Raw genomic sequence first — 23,707 nt, 5'->3', positions numbered from 1 at the left:
GTTGTGTCAATGTCTACGGTCATTTTTGTATAGCTAGTTTCTCTCAATAGAATGCCATGTCATTGAAGGGGCAACTTTGTTTTGTTTGGTGCCTAACTCTACCCCAAGTGCCTTGCCAGTATCAGGTTTGTGGTAAACTTGTTTGGATAAACAACTGTGTACATGAATAAATGCAGGACCCTTCTTTCTGCAACTAGGGCTCCCCAGGTTGGGGAAAGCCCTGGCGTCTCACGCCTCCAATAAAAGTTACCTTCTGCCTGGGTACACGGTCTTGTTGCGGTCATTGCAGTCTCTCCCTCGCCAGTGGTAGCCCCGCAATGTCTGAAATTGAAGAGCATGCACAGAAGGGGGTTAGTCCAGCTTTGACACCGACCACGGTGAAGGCTAATCAGGCTATCTAAGGGATATTGACATCTGCAGTTTTTCACTCAAGTATTGAAGATCAGTAGGGAAATTAAGATTAATATAAGATAAGCTATGTGAGGTAAAATATACTATGACACCAAACCCAGAAATAGGTGGGAGTGTATGTATAAATAAATGAGTGTATGTTTATGGGTGATAGTGAGTGTATGCCTGTATGTGACGATGTTAGGATATGAGTTTACGTATGCATATACATGCATGTACATATATGTGTGCGTCCTTACATGTATGAATGTGATGTGTGTGTGTTTGTGTGTGTGTTTGTGTCTGTATATGTTTCCATGTATACTCCTAGAAACATCAGGACTGTCCAACTTCCTAAGTTGTTTTGTTAGCCACTAGTCTTCCCAGGGTATATAATATTTCAACTATTTGGTCAGTGATGGATCTTTTCATTGGATAATTCAAAAAAATAATGTACGACAATTTTAAATCCTTTGGATTTGTACATTACTGAAGAGCTTAAAACAATCGGGAGTCAACATTCCATCGGACAGTGTTTGTCCTTGTGGTCTCTCACCCTGTGGTGAGTTCAGAACAGGCCGCTTGCTTGTTTCCCCAGAAACCTCGCTGGCATCCTAACAGCTCTAAACCAATCCATGTACATACTCGAAAAAGCAAGCTCAGGCAGATTTATGAATTTCCAAAATCATAGACACCACCCTGGTAACACTAGCCCCGTGGAGAACTGTAGTTGGGAACGATGTCAGGGAGGAAGAAACAGAACTGGGCCTATGGTTTGCTTTGATGGCTAATATTTTTGTGAAGTCGAAAAGTCCTTAAAAATTGTGAACTGATGTATGTTCATCAAATGAAGTTCAGTCTTGCCTTATTAACAGAGAGAAATGTATAGATGAGACACCATATGGAGCGGACGCCTATTCCTCCCCGGTGGTACTCACTGGGGAAACACTGTATTTGTCGGAATCACCATCTTTGAATGGCACAGCCTTCTTTATAGATCTAGGAAAGAAAACAAACACCCTGTGAGCTAAGGAAAAAATGATGCCTGTGAAAATAAACATGTTCAGATACTGGCTGTTTATGTGACTGTTGCTGATCTAAAAATAAAACCCAGCGTCTGCGTGAGAATGTCAGGCGCACTCGGCCAGTCAGTCATTGCTCTCTATTCAACCCACAGTTTCTCTGTATTTAACGTGGGCCATTCGAGGAGGTGGAATAAATGACTTGGACTTGTAGGAGACATGGGGTTTATGCTATGGTACCCAGCAAATGGGAGACTACAACTTGGATCTAGTCAATTGAATCCCAGCACTCCTGTGGTGGTTTGAACAGGAGTGGCCCCCAGAGGCTCATATCTTTGAATGCTTGGTCATTAGGGAGTGGAAGTACTTGGCAGAGATTAGGAGGTATGGTATTGTTAGAGGAAGTGTGTCTCTGGGGTCTGGGCTTTGGGGTTTCAAATGCTCAAGACAGGCCTAGTGTCTTTCTCTCTTCCCGCTGCCTGTGCCCTGATGTTGAACTTTCAACTTCTCCAGCACCATATCTGCCTACATGCCACCACTCCCCCACCATGTGACCTCTGAATAATAAGCCAGCCCCAATTAAATGCTTTCCTTTATAGAGTTGCCATGGTCATGGAGACTCTTCACAACAATAGAACAGTGACTGAGATAACTCCAAATTGTCTCTGTACCCTTTGCACACTATGTTAAGGAAAATGTCTATTTTAACCACTCACTCTCAGAATCTTGGGTATTTAATGGTTATTAGTTGGTAATGACTTAATGGAACTGGGTAGCTAAGGACACAGGCATGATAGCTAACATAAATCAGACCAAAGTGATGGATACTCTGAGAGGGAGGCCACCTCCACACCTTACTATCAGATTCTTCCTGCTTCAAAATGGCCACCCCACTTTCCCCTCCATCTGGGGGAAACCAGATAAAGGATGGCAGAAGATTGCAGTCATGCGGCAGGGGGAAGCTGTGCCTGGAAACTAAACTGTGTGGGATTTTGTAATGGTCTTTTGAATCAAGAGCATCCAAGCAGATCAAATAAATGGAGCTCAGAACAAGTGTAGAGGACATTTACAACCCATTTGCTCAGCTAAACAAGAGGGCTGAAAGTCTAGAGGGTCAATGAGGGCAGAAGCTGGTCTGTGGCTACCAGATCTGTGGCCACTGGAGTGTAACGTTACCTGTTTGAAAGGGGACAATAATAGTGCCTGCCTCCACGTATGCAATGGTCCTCCATGCATAGAAAGCACAAGCTAATTTGTTATCTTGATGATTACTACACCACGGGTTGGTATAAAGGGCAAACAAGGCTGCACTTATGCATGCTCTGTAAGTCATAAATCACCAAATACATGTATGGCGTGGTACAAATTATAAGTAGAGCACAGTGACTTAAAAAAGAATAAAACACGCTGGCTTTGCTTTTATCATAAAGGAATATTTTTTCTCTTAAGTTGGGCCAAGAAAATCCATGGCCCTAGATGCTCCTGAATTCAAAATTTAAAGGTGTTTCAATTAAAGTATTGTCACTTGGATATCATTGGAAACTTCAATGGTACCATTAAAGAGAGGGGGTTCCCAATTCAGTCAAACCTGGCATGATGAAATGATTGGACACCCAGGGAGGCGGCTATACCTCAGCCTTGAAGCATCTTCTTTCATGTCTGACAGTCCCTTCTCCTCATAACCTGAGGCTTTCTGCACCTAACCCAAGCCACAGAAAGGGAAAAGCTGCTGCTTCTGGGATTCAGGCCAACTGGCTGCGGGACTCTTGTTGGCAGATGAGCTAGGAAAAGTTTGTAACTCTGGTTCTTCAGAGACTCTGGATGTGGGTCAGAATCATCGCTGCCTCCTCCTTCCTCGGGCTATCTTACTAGCAGCCTAAAGATCTTCAGCAAGTGTAGTCCCCATGAAGCTCAAGAGATAATGAGTGGTGGATCATGGGAAAACTTTTAACATGACTTAAATTATCTTCCTCTCCCAGTAGCTGTGAACCTGACCTTAATACAGGTAGGTCTTTGCAGATGTAATTAGGTTAATTTGCAGTCCTTAAAATGGACCTTCGTCAAATATGACTGGCAGACTGTAAGAGGTAAAACAACACCCCCCATGGGTAGATGAGGTGGAGGAAATGATTGAATAAAAAGTGGAGGGATTGGAGGGATGCAGCTGAAAGGATTGATGGGTACCACAGCATCCAGAAAGAGGCAATGAACGATTCTATCGAGAGCATCTGTTAGAGGAGCACAGTCCTGCTGTCTTTGGTTTTGACTTTCTAGTTTCCAGGACTGTGCCATTTTGTCACAGAAGCAGCAGGAACTTAGCTCCTTAGAACATACCCGTAGCCTGCCTCTTGCACTTATAAGTATTCTCAAGCCTCTCCTTCTCTTCCTAAGACAGCCAGGCTGGGGCAGAATGGAATAAAGTCACGGGACTCCCACAGGAAAGCAAGAGAGCAGATGCTGCTGTGGTCCTACACGAATATCTCCCATCATTAAACCATTAAAGCATCACTTGTGTGTATATTATTTTAGCTCCGTCTCCTGACATGCAGGTAATCATTGAACCAGGAGTCAGATTTGAGGACAAATCATCCAAGATTTACCTAGATAATGGTTGGGAAAATGTAGTGGTCTTTTACTAGGTCTAGAATCAAGGAATCTGGTTTTTAAATTTCTCAGATGATTCTGAGGGGAAAAGGACTCAATTTACAGTTTGATTTTAGGTAAGGGGAAACAGGCCTTAAGACATTAAGTGACTCAAGTTCTTTAAATCAACTCAAGATTAAAATTGAATAAATAAACCACCAAATAAAATAAAACAAAAAATAAAAGGGGTATAAAAGTTGCTTGGAACTAAATATACCCAGGGGTGAGGGGGTTGGGTCCTCAATGGCCTGGGGAATTACTTTTTTAAGGCTTGGAGTTGTGTTTTAGGGATGAAACATCCCTAGATGCTTCTGTGTACAGGTCTTGGTTGCTAGGTGGTAGCACTGTTGAAGGGGTTGGGGCCTCATTAAAGGGTTGAAGAGGGAGGGAGGGAGGAAGAGAGAGGCAGAGACAGAGATAGAGAGAATGTGTGCATGTGTGTGTGTTTCGTTACAGCTGTCCTCTCTTACTAACACAGAGAGCAAGAAAAAAGCTGGACTATTTTGCTTCATAAGTCATCATTTGTCTTGCTGTTTGTAATATTAATTCTATGATATTTAGTTTAAGCTCAGACATAGGGTGAAGCTAAGATCTGGGATAGTTTTGCAGTTGTTTATAACACTGGGGACTGAACCAAGTGCCCTGTGCTTGCTGGGCTGATGGTCAACGGTTGAACTTCGTCCTTCAGCCTTGGAAATTACATTGACATGAGTGTGTGCTGGTGGAAGGTGAGGGTAGAGGGTGGTGGTGGAGAATTTTGGGCAGTGTCTTTCTGTGGTGAGAAGTGGAGGAAGCCCTGAGTGAGAGGGTTCCTGAGCTAAAGTCTGCTGCTGACATGGGCATAACCATGTAAAGGACCATACAGACTCATGGAAAAATGGCAAAGCCTTCTCTTTAGGGTGAGCTCAGAGAGTAAAGCCTCCCTCTGGCCATGTATATATGTTAGTAGTGTGCGCGAAAGATGTCCACCACCTCCCCTCCTTCATAGTTACTGCCTGAAGCCTACTCCCTACCAACCCTGCTCCTACAGAGATTAAACCTGCCTCTTTGGTTCAGCTGTATGCCATAAACCCTGCCTCCTTGTTTAGTGATGTGATAACCCCTCTTCCTTGTTCAAGTGTGTGCACTGCTCCTGCCACTCTGTTTAACTCTATATAATAAACCACTGATCTTTAGGGATCCTGAGGCTTCTCCATCAGAAACCAGGTTCACCTAACTCCAGCCTTTCTTTCTATCTCTCTATGTGCTTGCATTTTCTTCATTCCCTCACCACCCAAGTCAGACAAAATTCTAGAAGCTGTGCAGAATGTTGCAGCCAACCTCATCCATACATTATGTGGCAAGGAGAGGCTTCCCCAAGTGTTAAACCATGATTGCCTGAAACTCTCACATGGACACTGCTCCCTGGGGCTAAGGATGCCTGTGATACATTTCCAAAAATTGTTTTGTTCAAAGTAAGTTTGTCTGTTTGTTTCTATACAAGCCATGTTTTGAGCAAGAAACATGACCAATTTCAGAAGGATGCCTTTTAATTATGAACATCAGTTTAGCCCACAGAACACAAAGACAAGCAAGGAGATGTCCTAACTATACTGACAGTAGAAATAGTATACATACAATTCAATTTTCTGGCAGATCTTGGCCAAAAATGGTAGTGAACAAATATTGGAGCCACTTCTAGTATATTTCTGGGGAGATAAAAAAGACAACAAGAAGAGTTGATTAAGTCAAGGAATGGTTCCCACAAAAGACCCCTCTGTTGTCTGGATGACTGGACCCAAATCCAGTTCCACTGTGTTTACCCAGATGCACTTCTTGTTCTTGTCTCCATGTCCCATGTTCATTCTGTCTCCTGTATAGGGGCTTGTGCTTGTTCCTGGAATTGGAGCCCAGCCATCTGCTCCACCCTCATGGCCACCCTCACACTGTGCTTTTCCCAAATATGTCTTGCTTGGTTTTGTCAGCTATTCAAACATTTCCTTCTGGAATGCTTTGAAAGCAATCTTCAAAATGCTTTCAAACAAAACAATTTTATCCTACTTGAATAGTTAGGAGATGCTGATAGAAAGACACAGTTACTTTCCACCAGCCCTGAGTGTGTATGAGGTGTACTTGTGGGCATTAATGTTACTTCCATCCTGGCCTAGAACTGACAACATTTTCAGACTATAAAGGAGCTATTGTGTGGGTCTCTGGGATACTTTCCCAGCATCCTAGGACTAGAGGAGCAACCTCCATGTCTAAGGCATAGGGTTGTCCTCAGCTCATCCCAGCTTTCAGCATTACTTGTGGAGTCCAAAGTATAGGCACTAATAGGGCTTTTTAGGAACCCTGTAGGGAATGATGATAACTCAGACATTTGGCAGAAAGGAGATGGTCGAAAGTAAGGTAGGAATATGGGAGGCTTTCTAACTCAAGATACAGTACATAGCTTTTTTGAGATGCAAATTTTCATACTAGATGTACTTAATTGGGCACCACAGGATGGGTTCTGGCAACCTGTCCTTCCTTGTTTGTTTTTCATATCATTTTCATGCTCAGTCTCTTGGGTCATTCTGCTGTCCTCTAACACTTGAGAAACACTATTCTAGCTCCTAGCCAACACTATTCATTATATATATATATATTATACTAATATATATATATATTATACCAATATATATATATATATATATATATATATATATTATACCAAAGTATCATTATAGCGTCAGTGCCACCTGGGAGCCTCAAGAAACGCATGGCCCTGCCCACCACACATCACATCACAAGACAGTCTGTATTTCAACAAGATCCTTAATGTGCATATCAAAGTGAAAAAGTCACAATCCTGGCTCAGGGATCCAGCTGGCACATGTTGTGGACATATATAAAGGATGGGCATATTAGGGGATGATAAACATTTCAGTCTTGCTGGAGCACTGAGATCTACAGAACCCCATGAACCATGCAAGAGGCAAGATATTATGACAGCTTAGGATTCATCTTCCTATTACCCTGAGGACAGTAGAGAATTCTTGAATGGGTCAGATAGGGGACTATATATCTTTTTTTTTTTTTTTTTTTTTTTGGTTTTTCGAGACAGGGTTTCTCTGTGGTTTTGGAGCCTGTCCTGGAACTAGCTCTTGTAGACCAGGCTGGTCTCGAACTCACAGAGATCCGCCTGCCTCTGCCTCCCGAGTGCTGGGATTAAAGGCATGCGCCACCACCGCCCGGCTGGGGACTATATATCTTTTTTTTTTAATTTATTTATTTATTAAGGATTTCTGCCTCGTCCCCACAACCGCTTCCCATTTCCCTCCCCCTCCCCTGATCAAGTCCCCCTCCCTCATTTGCTCGAAGAGCAATCAGGGTTCCCTGACCTGTGGGAAGCCCAAGGACTGCCCACCTCTATCCAGGTCTCGTAAGGTGAGCATTCAAACTGCCTAGGCTCCCACAAAGCCAGTACGTGCAGTAGGATCAAAAACCCACTGCAATTGTTCTTGAATTCTCAGTATTCCTCATTGTCCGCTATGTTCAGCTAGTCCGGATTTATCCTATGCTTTTTCAGACCTAGGCCAGCTGGCCTTGGTGAGATCCCCATAGAACATCCCCATTGTCTTAGTGTGTGGGTGCACCCCTCGTGGTCCTGAGTTCCTTGCTCGTGCTCCGTCTCCTTCTGCTCCTGATTTGGACCTTGAGATTTCTGTCCGGTGCTCCCGTGTGGGTCTCTGTCTCTGTCTCCTTTCATCGCTTCTTGAATTTTGCATACAAATGGATGGAAATAGAAAACACTATCCTGAGTGAGGTAAGCCAGACCCAAAAAGAGGAACATGGGATGTACTCACTCATATTTGGTTTCTAGCCATAAATAAAGGACATTGAGCTTATAATTCATGTTCCTAGAGAAGCTAAATAAGAAGGTGAATCCAAAGACAAACACATAGGCATCCTCAGGAATATTAACCTTCATCAGGCGATGAAAGGAGACAGGGACTATATATCTTAAAAGGATAGCTAGAGATGGATTTGCTAGAGGAGGAGAAGGGGAAGATCTCATTGGAGATGCAAGTTTGGGCTTTGTAGCCTTAAGCTACCTTGTATACCGTACCGTGTGACAGCCTCTACTTGCTAGATGTGAGCAGCACAAATCAGTTTCTAGACTGTACCAAGTGTCTCATAACCTGGTCTGGAGGTGAGGAACCAAACTGTACATGTTAGAAAATGCACTGATTTGACATAAGGTACAGGGCAGTGACAGTGGGAGAAGTGATGCTTTAGTAGGTTAAAGTCAAAGACGTGGGGTCTGATTGAGGTCAGAATAAAACAACGTTAGCATGACCTCATACAAAACACTGGTTTCAGTTTGCCAGCACAGACACATTCTGGGACTTAAATCAGCTGCTTTCAGGTGTTGGAGCTGCTTCTCTTAGTATTTACCTTAGTCTGAAAGCCTGTCTGATTATTCTAATGACAATGTAGAGTTCAACAATGATGATAACCAACACATGAAATTGCACGAACAGTCTTATAATTACTCCACAAGAGGTACAATAGAATAGAATTTTATAATTGCACAACTGTTCATTGTCAAAATCCAGCTGGAAGGCTGCAGCTGCCTTTGCTATTCGTTGCACAGATACGGAGGTCAGGAAGTATGCAGTCGTCAGTGATGCGTGTCCAGAGTCCTTCTGCTTCTTCTGTCCAGACAGGATTATTCTCCTCTGATATTTGTGTCACACAAAGGGACAGAGAGAGTTGTTCCCAGGCCACCTTTCCAACTCCAGACAGTGTACTTGCAAAGACAAACGGAGATGGACATGCAAGCCACACGGAAGTCCTTGCCTATGCACCTGCCAGACCCCACCTTTCAGTGTGAACTTTGCTAGGCAGAGACAGCTGGTCTGTGAATGATGCAGAAATGGATTTAAAATTCTGAATTTGGCTGCATCCCAACTCATCAGAAAGGAAGGTGTAGAGTCTAGGTAATCCCTGGGGACAGTGCATTCATACCAGCTTCCCTCACCAGATGGGAAGTGATGACGAGCAACAAATGGGTCTTGAATAAAGAACATGGGCTGAATGACATAAATGAAAGGTCAAAGTGTGTGTGTGTGTGTGTGTGGGGGGGGGGGGTTGAACCATTTTCCTATACACAGCAAACCTGAAATTAAATTTCCAACTCAATTGATTTTCGACTCTGTGTGTATTATATTACCTGGATTTAATTGTTCTGGGTTGGGATATGAACACACTTGAACACTGGCATGTGTTACTTCTCAGGTGACTATATTTGCCAGGTAGACCTGTGCTTAGTGTTTTGTGTACAGAGGCACAGGCTGTCCCCAGCATACTTCCATATCCACAGAGAGCAGTCAGGTTCAGCACTGAGGACTCCTGGTCAGAGAGCTGTCCGCACAGTAAACAGAGTGGATTTGGAGATCTATGGGATGCATTGCCTGTGTACTAGCAACATAGAGAAAGTGATTGTGAAAGTCTAATGGGAGACTGAGAAAAACTATCCAGTTTGTGTAGGTGGAGGAGAGAACTAAGTAAGATATCCACACTTCAGATATTCTAAATAATTGGCTTATATTCTCTCTTCTAAATACTCAAAAAAATCTCCCAAGGAGCCTCCTTGACCCTTCCTGAAATCCATACCTTTTCGAAGCTTTTGATTCCTTCCACAGCACAAAACTTTTCTACAGTTCATATTTTTTAAAAAAAATTCTTTTTTTTTTTTTTTTGGTTTTGTTTGTTTTTCGAGACAGGGTTTCTCTGCAGCTATGGATCCTGTCCTGGAACTAGCTCTTGTAGACCAGGGTGGCCTTGAACTCACAGAGATCTGTCTGCCTCTGTCTCCCAAGTGCTAGGATTAAAGGTGTGAGCCACCACTGCCCAGCAAAAAGATAATTCTTTTATCAAAGATTAATTCTTATTTTTTAGTTAACTATCTCTCTCTGTCTGTCTCTCTGTCTCTCTCTCTTTCTCTGTGTGTGTGTGTCTACATGTGGTGTGGGTATGTCCTTGAGAGTACAATGCCCTCAGAGGCCAGAAGAGGTTGTCAGATTCGCTGGAGCTGGAGTTACAGGAGGTTATACATTATCTGATGTGGATGCTGGGAACCAAATTGCAGTCCTCTGCAAAAGCAGTAGATGCTCTTAACCTCCAAGCCTTCTCCCACTCCTGCTGGTCCAGACTTTTATAGGAGAAGGCCGAGAGGAAGAGCTCGCTGGGTCTTGGCTAGTAGTTCTGCAGTTACACTTGCCATTAGGCAAAATTGATTACAGCCAATATTCCGTGAGCAGATTGTCAAAGACAATTTTTTTTTCCTGATGATTTCAGTCTGGAGTAAACACATTGAGAGAAACTTTGGGGAAGTTTTCTTTCTTAATTGTTGAACAGTCAATAGATTTTTTTTTTTTTTTTGAAATTGGAATCCTGCCTCAACAATTATGTTTTCAAGTCTGGTGACAAAAAAAAAAAAAATTGTAAAATCCTAATTAGTCTTTGAGGTTGTGCCAAGGCAGTTTGTGCCAGTAAAATAAACAATGCCCTAAAATAAGTCTTAAACCTGTACTGAGAAGAACAAAAGACAATCGCATTGTCCTCCATTCTGCTCAGATTTTTGAAGGTGCTGGTCATGGAGATTTCGAGGTGTTTCTGCTTATTATTCAACATATTAACCCGACTAGATGAACTGGCCACTACTGACCTTTAATTATTCTGTGAATGAAGCAATGAGTGCTGAAGCTGACATCATGATTGATTAGCCAATTCTGTAGGAATATCTCTTCTGCTACCACTCAACTTGGGTCAGCCTTGTTCATCAAAACTCATAGGACCTTTTCAGGTTGCCGTCTGAAAATATTGTATAGGGTGCACAGAATAAAACTGCTTTTTTATTATTTAAATACATTTGGACACCCTTTACTTGCTGCGTCTGGTCAGCCTTGACGTGAGTGATTTCCCTCCCCTTTGTTTGTTTGTTTCTAAATCAATACTATGAGACAAGTTGTCAGAGAGTGAATGATGAGGGAAGCTGGCAGGGAGGAGCCTATGACAATGCCTGTGCACCCTCACTGCTGTGGAATGCACCCTCACTGTCACCATGCACCCTCCTGCTGTGGAATGCATCCTCACTGTCACCATGCACCCTCCTGCTGTGGAATGCATCCTCACTGTCACCATGCACCCTCCTGCTGTGGAATGCACTCTCACTGTCACCATGCACCCTCCTGCTGTGGAATGCATCCTCACTGTCACCATGCACCCTCCTGCTGTGGAATGCACTCTCACTGTCACCATGCACCCTCCTGCTGTGGAATGCATCCTCACTGTCACCATGCACCCTCCTGCTGTGGAATGCATCCTCACTGTCACCATGCACCCTCCTGCTGTGGAATGCACTCTCACTGTCACCATGCACCCTCCTGCTGTGGAATGCATCCTCACTGTCACCATGCACCCTCCTGCTGTGGAATGCATCCTCACTGTCACCATGCACCCTCCTGCTGTGGAATGCACTCTCACTGTCACCATGCACCCTCCTGCTGTGGAATGCATCCTCACTGTCACCATGCACCCTCCTGCTGTGGAATGCATCCTCACTGTCACCATGCACCCTCCTGCTGTGGAATGCATCCTCACTGTCACCATGCACCCTCCTGCTGTGGAATGCATCCTCACTGTCGCTGTGCACCCTCACTGCTGTGGAATGCATCCTCACTGTCGCTGTGCACCCTCCCTGCTGTGCAATGCATCCTCACTGTCTCCATGTACAGCGTTCAGCCTACTTTTCAGCTTCCCTTTCAACTGGGACTGACTTGCCCCACTTACAAGAATTGAAAGTGTAATTGCTGAGGCAGGATTCCAACAATTCCTTAGAAAGGAGCTTAAGTCAAACCCTCAGCTGGCTGGTTTGAGCTAAGCATTCTATCTGTTGAGAAAGAGTCATTATGAAGAGAGCAAATGGAGCTGATCAGTGGTTGGGGTGGCTTCCCCATTCTTGGGTGCTAAGTCCTCTGCAGGGAAGCGGGTGCTTTGCCTATCTATTAGTCCATTTGCAGAAGATATTGTCTTAATCCCACAGCCGGAAGACTAGAGGCTCAGTGAAGTGAAACACTGCCTGATATCGTGCTTTACAAAGAAGAAGAGAGGAGGCCACAGCTCTCTCTAGAATGGTCTGTCAGAGGGCAGGAGTTCCTAGTTTGGGGATTTCATGAGAGTATTACAGTAGAGAGTGATGGATGGGGCTGCTGGTATGCAGGGGGTAAATGACAGAGACGGTGTTTGATGTCACAAGGCACATGACAGCTCCTACAGAGGAGACAGCCCTAAATGTCAGAGTACCGGGGCTGGTACTGCCTGCCACAGAGTGAAAAGCAAGACCAAAACATGGAAATGAGCTCATGTTCCTGTCTCACTGTGAAGTTACTGTAGTGTTGCTGGGCTTTGTCCAGAGAAGCCTCTGGCTTTTCGAGTGTGAGAACAGGGCCCATGAGAGGAGAGCTGGCCAAGGAAAAGGCTGGCCTGCTACCAGCTGATTGCTTACCATGGTTGAGGACCTCTTGAGGATACGTTTTGCCTTCTCCAGTGTAAATTTCCAGGCCTCCTATGGAAGCAAAATGAGATGGCACCATAACTCCTCTTTCACCTGTGACTTACATGTCTTTTCTACAGTTAGAATCAAAGTCTACAAATCTGCAATAAATGAACTGTTCTACTATTGTTTGATAAAATAATTTACAGAAAGGCAATTATTGTTACTAGATGCCCTCATTAAGACTTTGTACCATGTGCTATGCTAATTACCTTTCAAGTGTCACTTCATGCAGCCTTTACAACAGCCCTGAGAAACATCACCACTGCATTAGATGAAGAAGGCAAATGTACTAAAGCGAAGAAGCTGGCACCAGGTCAGTAAGCAGGGCTGGCAGACAGTATCCTGGACCTCTGTTCCGTGACAGCCATGCACACTGGCATCCCTGAGTGAGTGGCCCCTCTGTAAATTCTGTCCCAAGCAGGTTATGGACAGGTCTGCAGAATCCTCCAGCACGGCAGGTGCAACCACTGTCAGATGAACTCAAACCATGTGTCATTTACTTTCTCCTCTCCTGGTTCTACATCTGCTATTCTCTTGCATCCATATCTACAGCATTTAACCACACCTCTGAAGCATACATACATCGCAAATACAAAGAGTTAACTCACTGCTAGTGAAGGTAGTAATGAAATTCCAAGGACCATTGTATTTGTAGGAGGCAGACAGGCACAACTTGAGGTTTGGGGAGAGGTGACATCACGCACTGCTTCCCACCACTGGTATCCCAGACTCAGCATACATGTGCCAGTCCCACTGTCCCTTCCATGGCCTGTTCCCCGGCTGCTCTAACATGTCCTGCTCAGTGACTGGCCTATTCAGCGGAAGAGTCCACTTCCTACTCTTGTATCGCATCTGAAGCTGGAGTTGGGGGTAACGCCCACCCTAGGTCTCTGAAAAAGCCATCTTTGTGTTGAAGCAGTGAATGTATTTGGAGGAAGGAGACCTCTGAGATGAAAACAACAGCAAGAGCAAGCCTCATGGGAGATATGGGTCTTGGCTTGGCCTTTTAGCAGATATGTAGGAATTGGGTGACTGTTAACTTTTGTATATTGTTTGATGAGTTCCTTTTCTTCACTTCAGGCCTGTGGTTAGGGTGGTGAGAGAGGAGTGGAATGACGTCCCACTTTGAGCTGGAGTCAGAGTGAACCTTTTAGAAGACGCTCCCAAAATGAAGGGTAGACACTGAAACCACACCCCAGTGTCTGCCTGAAATCCGGCTCCTTCGGCTCAAGGTCAGAGGACAGCAAGCATGTGTCTTAGGTCAAAGGCATAGGCTGGTGGGTAGCTAAGAGGGCACAGCAATAACCTGAGCAAAGATGATGTTCTCCAACTGGTCTTGGTGTCCAGGGAACCTGGGGACAAGGCATGCTTCTTAAAACTAAAACGCCACTGTGCAAAAAAAAAAAAAAAAAAAAAATCAAATCAAATCAAATCAAAACCTGTGACAGTGCTAAGGCTTAGTGTGATGGTGCCATCTGGTATTCTCTATGCAGCATGCCAATGCCGCACCCAGTGTCCGTTTCTGTCTACTGGCATCAGGGGTGACAGAATTAATGACAGTACTTACTTTTAAAACATGGCTCTCTCTGACAGGAAGACTGATTAGAGAGTGGCCCACTACAATTAACCTTAGTGAATTACCTTGGGCTTTTCCTAAGAATTCTGGAAAACCTGGAAATTATATACTTGTTTAAATTAATCTCCTCTGATGTGTCCAGTATGGCAGACACCAGATCTGCATGCTGATTTATTTTTTTGGCCACTCTTGTTAGCCTCCAGCTCATTCTCTCCATGTGAATCTTCCAGGCCAAGTCCTACCTTCTCCATGTCCCCAGCTTTCATCCGGGATGGATCCCCTTGCATGCTGAGGCCCATTTCAACATCTGCAGGGCCCAACACAGTATCTCACCCACATGGCAGGTGCTCAAGAGATATTGAAATAAAAGCCAAAGAAAACATTTATATTTACTGTACTCTTAGTAATAAAGAGATGGTGGAAAGGGGAGGAAGAAGAAGAGAGGGAGACAGAAAGGGACATAGAGAGGAAAAGAGAGGAAGAGGTAAAGGAGAGGAGAGAGGCAAAGAGAGATGGAAACAGAGAGGGAGAATAAGGAAGATGGAGCAATGTGGGAGGGATAGAGAAGGAGAGGGAGGCAACAGGAGATGGTGGGGGAAGGAGAGAGAGGGAAGTAGAGAGATGGGGAATTGCTACTTTTGGTAGCTGCAGAGGAAAGAAAGAGGCCTCTGAAAAACCCTTAGCATGTGACCAGAGCAGCCTTGAGACACCATGTTATTTGATCTAAAGTTCTTTATTGTTTGATAGTTTCATACTTTTATATAGTAACTTTTATTCCTTTTCATCCCCATTTCCTTCTTTCACCCCTCCCTTCCTTACTGGGTCTTTTCTTCCCAATAAGTCCCTTCTTATCTTCACTTTGTCTTCTTGTGTATGATCCTGATATGGGATTCCCCTCTGTATGCTGTGAATACCATTGGCTAATAAAGAAGCTATATTTCTGTGTATAATAGGGCAAGGCAGGAATTCCAAGCATATAGGGGATGAAAGAGTAGGCAGAATCAAGGAGAAGCCATGTAGCCGCCACAGGAGACAAACATTGGACGTAGGATGGCCATAACCATGTGATGGTATGCAGGTTAACAGAAACAGGTTAATTTAAGATGTAAGAGCTAGCTAGGAATATGTTACAGTCATTGGCCAAGCCGTGTTGCAATTAATATAGTATCAGTGTGATTATTTCAGGTCTGGGTGGCCGGAAAATGAACAAGCAGCCTCCATCTACATGACCCACTTAGTTTAATTAGAGTTTCTTGACTGCACAAGGGTGAGAATTTATTGCCTGAAACAACAGTCACTGATCAGTGGTTAAAGCACTGAAAAACATTACTCCTTCACCCCCAGTAGTCATCAACACATCATGGCCCTTCTCACGACCTTCTGGTTCTTTTATTATTTCTACTTCCTGTCTAACCAAGTAAGAGAAAGACCTTTATAAAGAAAACTTTAAATTATCAAAGGAAACACAGAAAACACCAGAAGAAGGAAAGGCTTCCCTGATTATAGATTAGAATAATTAATATTATGAAAATTGTTTAATTGCTAAAAAGTCTATAGGTTCAATGCAATCTCCATCGAAATCTCAATGTCATTATCAACAAAAAAGGAAGAAAATATTAAAATTAGTATGGAAACACAAAGATCCCAGATTGTAAAGTGATTGTGAGCAAAATAGTACCACTAGAGGTATCAGCATACCTGATCTCAAGTTATTCTGCAAGGAAAATAGAATGTAGAATGGTTCTGGCAAAAAAAACAAAACAAAACAAAAAAAAGTAGTTGAATAGAAGTCTCTGACACAAACCTATATAAATTTAAGCCTGATTTTGAAAAAACATGCCAAAAATTGAAGAAAATACTGCTTCATCAGTAAATGGTTCTGGGGCAATTGTCTACGTGTAGAAACGTGTAAAAGAATTAAACTAGATCCACATCTCTCGCCCTGTACAAATGTCATCCACATATGGGCCAAAGACCTTAGTGCAATAGTGGAAACCTTTAAACTGTTAGAGAAAAAAGCAGGCAAAAGTCTTCAAGATACAGACATGGGCAAGGACTTTCTGAATAGAGTCTAGTTGCTTAGAAAATAAGGTCAATAATTGATAAGCAATTCTTTATAAAATTGAAAAGCTTCTGTACAGCAAAGGAAATAGTTAACTGAGTGGAGAGAAAGCCTGAAGGATTTGAGAAAATATTTTCTAGCTTTACATCTAATAGAGCATAGGTAGAATATATGGAGAACTCAAAAACCCAAGCAATGTAATGTATACATTTACTCGCCAGGCTAACTGGATAAATTGGGAGTTCAAAGAAAAAAAAAAAAAGAAAACCACAAATGGTCAATCAATACTTTTAACAGTGCTCAATATCCCTAACGACTGGGGAAATGAAAATTAAAACTACATTGATATCCTATCTCACTGGTGTCAAAATGACGGTCATTAAGAAAACAAGTGACAGGCATGGGCAAGGATCTGGGCACAAGGAATCCCTCCTACACTGTCGGTGGGATGACAACAGCCAGTCCTGCTACCTTGGAGCTCTGTATGGCTGGGCCCAGTCTGGGTGCCTAGCAAAAGGACTCCAAGTCAACACAGCACAGAGATTCTTGAGCATGCATTGCAATAAAGTCCACAACAGCTTAGCTATAGAAACAGCCTCGCTGACCATCAGAGGGATGGATAAAAAATATATATCTTATTCTTTCAGCCCTAAAAATAACGATGGATACATTAAGTGGTTCCTAGATTTTAAGTATGTCAATACATCATATATATATAGATGGCATGACAATAGAAGTTAGACTGTGTAGGGGAACAAAGAGGAATATGGAAAGGGGGAGGGAGAGTAAGGGAAAGGCACAGGACCATAATAGGAAAAATGTGTTCAACACACAAGGCATACTTGTATTAAAATACACTTAGGTCACATATTATCATGTACAGTTAATATATACAATTATAAGCTTTTTAATTAAAAAACATTATTATGTTAAGCAAGAAAAATAGGGTTCCTTATTTTATATATCAAGAAAAGTGAAGAAATATACCACAGTAATTGTAGGGGTGATATTCTCCCTTTTGCTCCTCTCAGTGCACTCTAATTTTAAGAACGAGGACAACTCCATTAATACATGTGTGTTATTATTGTTGTTTCATGTTTGTTATAACACCATGTCAAGGATCCCCAGCTCCAGGGAAACCTGTGCTGATTCCATGGTCCTGCCATGAGGCCAAGGTAGGTAAATCAGAGTGGTGCTGCATGGGGGGTGCCAGGGAAGGTGGGATGAGGGTCAGTGTAAGGAGGGAGTGAGAGCATCTAAGGACAGACAGGTGGACTCTAACTTGACCACTTGCTCAGTACCCACCACAAAATTCGATTTACATGAACCAGAAGGAAAGTCCACAATTTCCTGAAAATTGGAAAAGGGTAGGATCCTGAAATTAGACATTTGAAGCATTTCTTTGAGATATGGTTTGGATGACACCTTATTGAAGCAAAGAGGGAAGAGCCTGATTTTTAACCTATTTATGACGAATAAGTGAAAGAACCTAGGCTTGAAACCCCATAGGCACTCCTAGGTTGCGGTGTGCAGAGGGGGTATTGAGTTCTAGCTTCAGTGTTACAGTGATGTAGAGACAGTCCCTCTGATTAAGTCTGCTGGAGCAGGGGCACTCTTGCATCCCTGCAGCTTCTTGACAGTTTGCCCCTGGAGTTTCTGGGTGATAATTGTGACTAATGTCTCAGAGAGCTGTTTTTGTATGAGATCCAAACAATGCTGAGGTGCTTTATTCAGCAATGAAGCCAAGAGTATAGGGAAGTTTCAGAAGATGCCCTGGATTCCACCCTGGCATCACCCCAGGACAGAGAAGGTTCCCTATTAACTATATAAGGCTCAGATAAGGGCCCAAAATAAGATCATGGTTTTGAAGGCTCAGGCATGGAATACACGGGTGAGTAAACCTGCCATTTGATTTCAGGGTTAGTACAGCCGTGTGTAATGCTTGAGTGTTTAGGGGAGTGCAGAAATTATTTATTATTGATTACTACACTGTGGACTTGAGAAAGTGTGAGAAGGCTTATCAGTGGTTTTGCAGCTTAAGCTGGGCTCTTGCTCAAATCTCTCATCATTCCCAGGAAGTGCAATCATTCCTGCTTTACAATGTAGTACACTCAAAAGGCAGGCAACTGTTCTAGGATTAAAAAGCGTGTTTGGAGTCTGTCTGCTGTGGGATAACCCTTCTGTATGCCCTGAATATATGTTGTGCTCATTGTTTGATAAAAATGCAAGGCAGAGTGTATCTAGGCAGGAAAGTCAAACTGAATACAGGAAAACAGAAACCAGCCCACAAATCACAATTCCAGAGAACCTAGATAACAATGAGGACCCAAAGAGAGACATACATAGATCTAATCTACATGGGAAGTAGAAAAAAAAAACAAGATCTCCTGGGTAAAACGGGAGCATGGGGACCTTGGGAGAGGGTTGAAGGGGAGGGAAGAGATAGGGAGGAGAGCAGAAAAAAGTGTAGAGCTCAATAAAAATAATAATAAAAATAAAAAATAAAAAAAGAAAGAAGGGTTGAGCCAAGAGAAATGCAAGACAGTTGCCCAGGAAACAAGATGCCAGCAGACTGGTAAAAGCCATGGCAACGTGGCAATACATAGATTAATAGAAATAAGGTAATTCAAATGTAAGAGCTATTTAATAATAAGCCTGAACTATAGGTCAAGCAGTATATAATTGATATTAAGTCTCTGGGCAATTATTTAGAAGTGACTGCAGGATGGGGCAGGACAGAAAAACCTCTGTTTATATCAGGTTATGGAAAGAGCCCAGAGTTTTTAAACTTCAAAGCCCACTTACCCTTTTCCTTGTTCTACAAAGCCGTTAATGTCGACAAAAACCAAGTTCCTTTATTTTTAAGGAAAAAATCATAGATTCAGGATACATCTAGAACTGTCCTGTTGTATTGGTGTCCACTACTTTTAATGGCTCAGAGTCATCACTTTGGGTCTCTCTTAACATTTATGAAGACATGTTGAAATGAGTCACCAGGTGATTGAGATGAAGATTACTAAATGAAGACCAAGCAAGCTCTGCACATTTTGGATTTCTACTCTTCCCATTGTCTAGCCAATGTTACTGGCTTGAAGACACCGCAGCATGTGCCAAGCCAGGGAGTGCAGAGCTGGAGAGTTGTGTAAAAACAGCTGTTACTTCCTTACCTATTTTTGACAATTACTTGGGGAGTAAGACAGGCACACGCTGGAATGTGTGACAATGAGGAAACCAGAAGGGATGCCTCTACTTGGCAAAAGAGGAACATTGAGCTGGCTTCAGGAAGAAGCCGTTTTGCACTAAGTTTTCAAAGGTGGAAATGGGTGCAAAGATAATGAGCATTTTAGTTGTCAGGAAGATCATAAGGGTCCAGAGGTAAAATATATGGATCAGTATATTGAAAAATTCAGAGATTTTGGCTACAAAAGAAACCTGGACAAGCGAATGATGGCGAGTGAGTGGGAGGCATTGGGGCAGCACAGATCATGCTTTTAATCCCAGGATTCTGGAGGCAGAGGTAGGCAGATCTCCATGAGTTCAAGGTCAGCATGGTCTACAACAGGGTTATGTTGTGAGACCTTGTCTTTATTTTTGAGTTGGAGTTGGCTATTAAGAGCTTTTAAGAAAGTGTATTATATTCCCTTATACCCATCCCCCACCTTGATACAAGTCATCTGATAGTAAAAATGAGAAATGGTGGGGCTCTTTATGGAAGAAGGAGGGAGGTAAGTACAAAATAAGGTGGGTGCAAAGGAATAGCAGTATACAAGTTATCTGATAAAGAAAATGGGAAAACATGAGCTCCTTAGGGAAGGGGAGGGAGTTAAATACAAAAGAAGGAAGGAGGTGAGGTAAGTCAAACAACATTATGGATTTTTGGAAAAAGCCACAAGGAATCATACTATTAACTATTTGCCAAACAAAAAATAGAATCTATAATATACTAAGGCCCATGTGTAAATATACACATATTGTTTTAATAAGCTTTTCTCATCCGGGCTTATGGTGCTTCCTCTAAGAGCCAAAGGCCACCAGGCAAAACTCCAATATGAGACATGAGAGTCATCTTTGAGTTGTTGTCTAGGGTTAACATACAACCTTTTGATACTGCCCTTGGTAACACCCCAGGGGTGGAAGATAGTTGTCTATTGCTGAAGACAACATTCCTCAGAAACAGAGCCCAGAGACCCCTTAGCTGGACATGATTTAAAAGCCCCCTCCCTGTGGATTCTCTTTCATGGTACCAGAAGGTCCTGTGCAAGCTTCCCAGTGAGGAAAACAACCAACAATTCTATTCAACCATGATGCTGAGGAGCCACATCAAGGAGCAGCCTGGCACTATAACCCCAAGGGTGCAATAATGGCACACATACCTTAGGTAGTTAACAGCTCTCTAACTAGTCTAAAGATCCACTCAGCAGGAGGGAGACCATGTCTGGTGCTGAAAACCTAAGTGCTAATGAAATCATGGCCGTTGAGGAGAATCTACAGCCACTGATGTGCTCAACTAGCATAATCCCTAAAAACAATATGTAAACATTTGTCAACAAAAATCACTACAGACTACAATCAATTAAAAATAAAGATCAAAGTGTCAAATCTAATACTTAATAAATTCAAACTGAACTTTTGCCGAAATACAGCAGATAATCTATATAAAACATTACTATTTTTCTACCAAAAAAATGTTGTGAAAAGTCAGAGACACTTCAGAAAGTAGCTTAGCTTACTTGTCCTAATGACAAACACACTGTAAGTAAAAATTTTAAAAAGTGGTATTTTTCCTTGGTAACCCTTGAATGTTGGATATTTGATCTCCATCTTTGTTTATAAAGGAGAAAGACTGCTCTTCCTTATTCTAAAAAGTTATACTTTAAATTGGAATACGTAGTCTAACGAGCACTTGAGCGAAAGGCAGGACATGGAAAGTGGCCAGATAGGAAAACTGTGGAAGGGAGATAGGATGCTACTTCCCACTCAGCTATAGCATCTATCAGACAATGTAAGCAGATTCCTCACCAACAACAAGAAATTTGGTCTTCCATTTGAACAATCACTTGATTCTGGGATTAGGCAAGGCTAGATCTTTTCAGATCCTCTTATTTTCTTGAGCTGGTTATCAGGTTTTCTTATTCCAACCTCAAACCCTCTTCATCTATTTAGCATCCTTATGAGTGGGTTCCTAAGGAAAGCATCACACAGACTCACAAAGCAATAAGCTTCAGCCTGAACACAAGGTTCAAAGAGTGGATGGTGCTTGTGAGTTTGAGTCTCAACATTGGCCAGTTGTGGAACCTTGAGCAAGTAACTATAGCATCTTGTCCTGCAGTGTTTTCCTCTATAAAATGTAGATATTTATAACAAAATTGTAAACACGACATTAGTTTGGCATCAGTGCCAATGACAACAACTCTGTCTTTTATCTTGGGTTGTTATAGCAATAGACAACTGAAAGAATGGCAATGACTGTGTTAACCCATGTAAACTCAGGCTCTTTTTCAATGATCTTGAACCTTAGAAAAACAGTATTACAGTTTGTGCCTTACAAATGAAAAAGAGACACAAAGATTTCACAATTGAATGAGTGTCTTTCTGAAGGCAGAAGCAAGACTGACTCGGGTTTCTATGCCAGCATCTTTTCCACCACTATCATCTTGGTTTCCAAGAATGAAATTTTAACTGATATTTTAATTCCGGCAAGAAAATCGGACCCATGAGGTTTCACCAAAACATGGTGAATGCCAAGTACAACTTCAGATTGTCAAGCGAGAAGCTTGGTTTCCTTTGTCAAGAAGTCATGTATCTGGGTAGAAATTCAGGTAATCCAGATGCGGGTGTGCACATGGATGAGTGTGAAAGGCAGACAGGTTCCTTTCCACCGGTCATTCCTCATGCAACCATTCAGTCCATTCACCGATCTCATAGATACTTGCTGAATATCTAAGCTATGTTGTTTCATGAACTGTTTACTAGTGCCGTAATGAGACACCGAAGATTCTATAATATGGGGAGAGCTTGGCAGTAAACTGCTATTAGAATACACTATGGAAAGTAATGAGTATTTCTATTTTATAGATGAGATAAGCTGAGGCTTAGAGCGAATAAAAACTTTATCCAAAGCCACAGAAATGATGAATATAACACAGTCCAAATTTAATTCAGATTTGTTTTGTGCATGACCAGTGCTTTTCACTTTGCCCTGGGAGATGTTAGTAGGTGAGGTAAAACAGAAAATGAAAGGAAGTTTGGGAACTAAATCCTTTTGCTAGAGAGTCATGGAATATGTCAACATGTTCATGGTTTTGCAGGGCTTTGTGGGGACTGGTATTATATAGATTGAGTGTTCTCCAACTGAAATGCTTTAGCCATAAGCACTGGGCCACATCAACTATGACCGGGAAATATGGAAAAACGACAGTAAACAGAGGTTCTTAGGCATCTATATTGTGCTCCTTGACACTGTAAAAGATTGGTGAATTGGATAAGACACAGTCTCTAACTCATCTTCCTCGTGTTCCAAGATGTTAAAGAACTAGATTCTGGGGTGTGGGAATGAAGGAAGTAAAGATAAATGGTGTTGGGCACACGTTTCTACAGTGACAATTTTGTGATGGAGTTCTATGCAATGAGTTAGAGCAGCAGTAGATGTGAAATGTACCCAAAGTGTCTTTGTTCAGTCCCTGCTTTTGACAGCAGTGACAGATCTCCGCAAAGGAGAAAGCCCCTGGGAAGGGAAGCGATGATGATTGAGATGGATGAAGTATTCTAATTGTGAAGAGCATGCGGGAAAGTAGCGGTTTAGGGGTGGGGAAGGATAGCTCATTTACTCTTATGTTTTTCTATAAGTTTATGAGAACAGGTTTTCCCTTACACCCAAATTAAGAGTGCCAATTTACCTTAAAAATGATGCAACATTTAGAAGTTGCTGTATCCAAGATCATCACTGTTCCATCAAGGAGATAAGAACATAGATGACTATAGCATAAGGCAGCTCAGTATACTGAGTGCTTGTGTGCTCTCTCTCTCTCTCTCTTAATCCACAGGTTGAAGCTCTTATTCCAGTGGGACTCTGGGGGTGTGATTATGTCATGAGAGTTCAGCTGATACAGGGGATTTGTGATCTAAGACAAAGGCATTCAGGTGTGGTGGCTCACACATGTAATCCTAGCACCTATGTGGTAGATGTAGGAGGATCATGAGTTTTAGGCCAGCTTGGGCTAAATGGGGAGACCCTGTCTTGAAAGAACAATATCAAATAAACAAAACTGAAGAGGCTTTCACCAAGAAATCCTCTTTCTTCTCCACTTGATGCTATAATAAGAATCTGTATTCATCGGGGGGGATGAATGGCATCCTGATATTGGATGTCCAGATCTCCCAACTGAGAAACAAATTTCGGTTATTTGTAATGTATGATACTTTTAAATGAT

The 23,707-nt window shown here is 42.5% G+C and overlaps 1 protein-coding gene across 1 annotated transcript in view; it reads right to left on the bottom strand.

Moving 5' to 3' along the window:
- The window catches only part of Aoah (acyloxyacyl hydrolase), a 205,263-nt gene that overhangs the window by 112,364 nt on the left and 69,192 nt on the right, over nt 1-23,707 (bottom strand). Inside the window, exons 5-8 of the mRNA XM_041645717.1 lie at nt 12,589-12,648; nt 5,673-5,743; nt 1,329-1,389; nt 251-321 (exon numbers count right to left, since the gene is read on the bottom strand). Of these exons, the coding sequence (XP_041501651.1) occupies nt 251-321; nt 1,329-1,389; nt 5,673-5,743; nt 12,589-12,648 (263 nt within the window). The remainder of the gene's footprint in view (nt 1-250; nt 322-1,328; nt 1,390-5,672; nt 5,744-12,588; nt 12,649-23,707) is intronic.

Source organism: Microtus oregoni, unplaced genomic scaffold (assembly GCF_018167655.1).
Source record: "Microtus oregoni isolate MIOR12 unplaced genomic scaffold, Mior012 000115F_ref0000277, whole genome shotgun sequence".
Lineage (NCBI taxonomy): Eukaryota > Metazoa > Chordata > Mammalia > Rodentia > Cricetidae > Microtus > Microtus oregoni.
The sequence above is the reverse complement of the archived record's forward strand: the minus strand, read 5'-3'. Positions and strand labels throughout refer to the sequence as shown.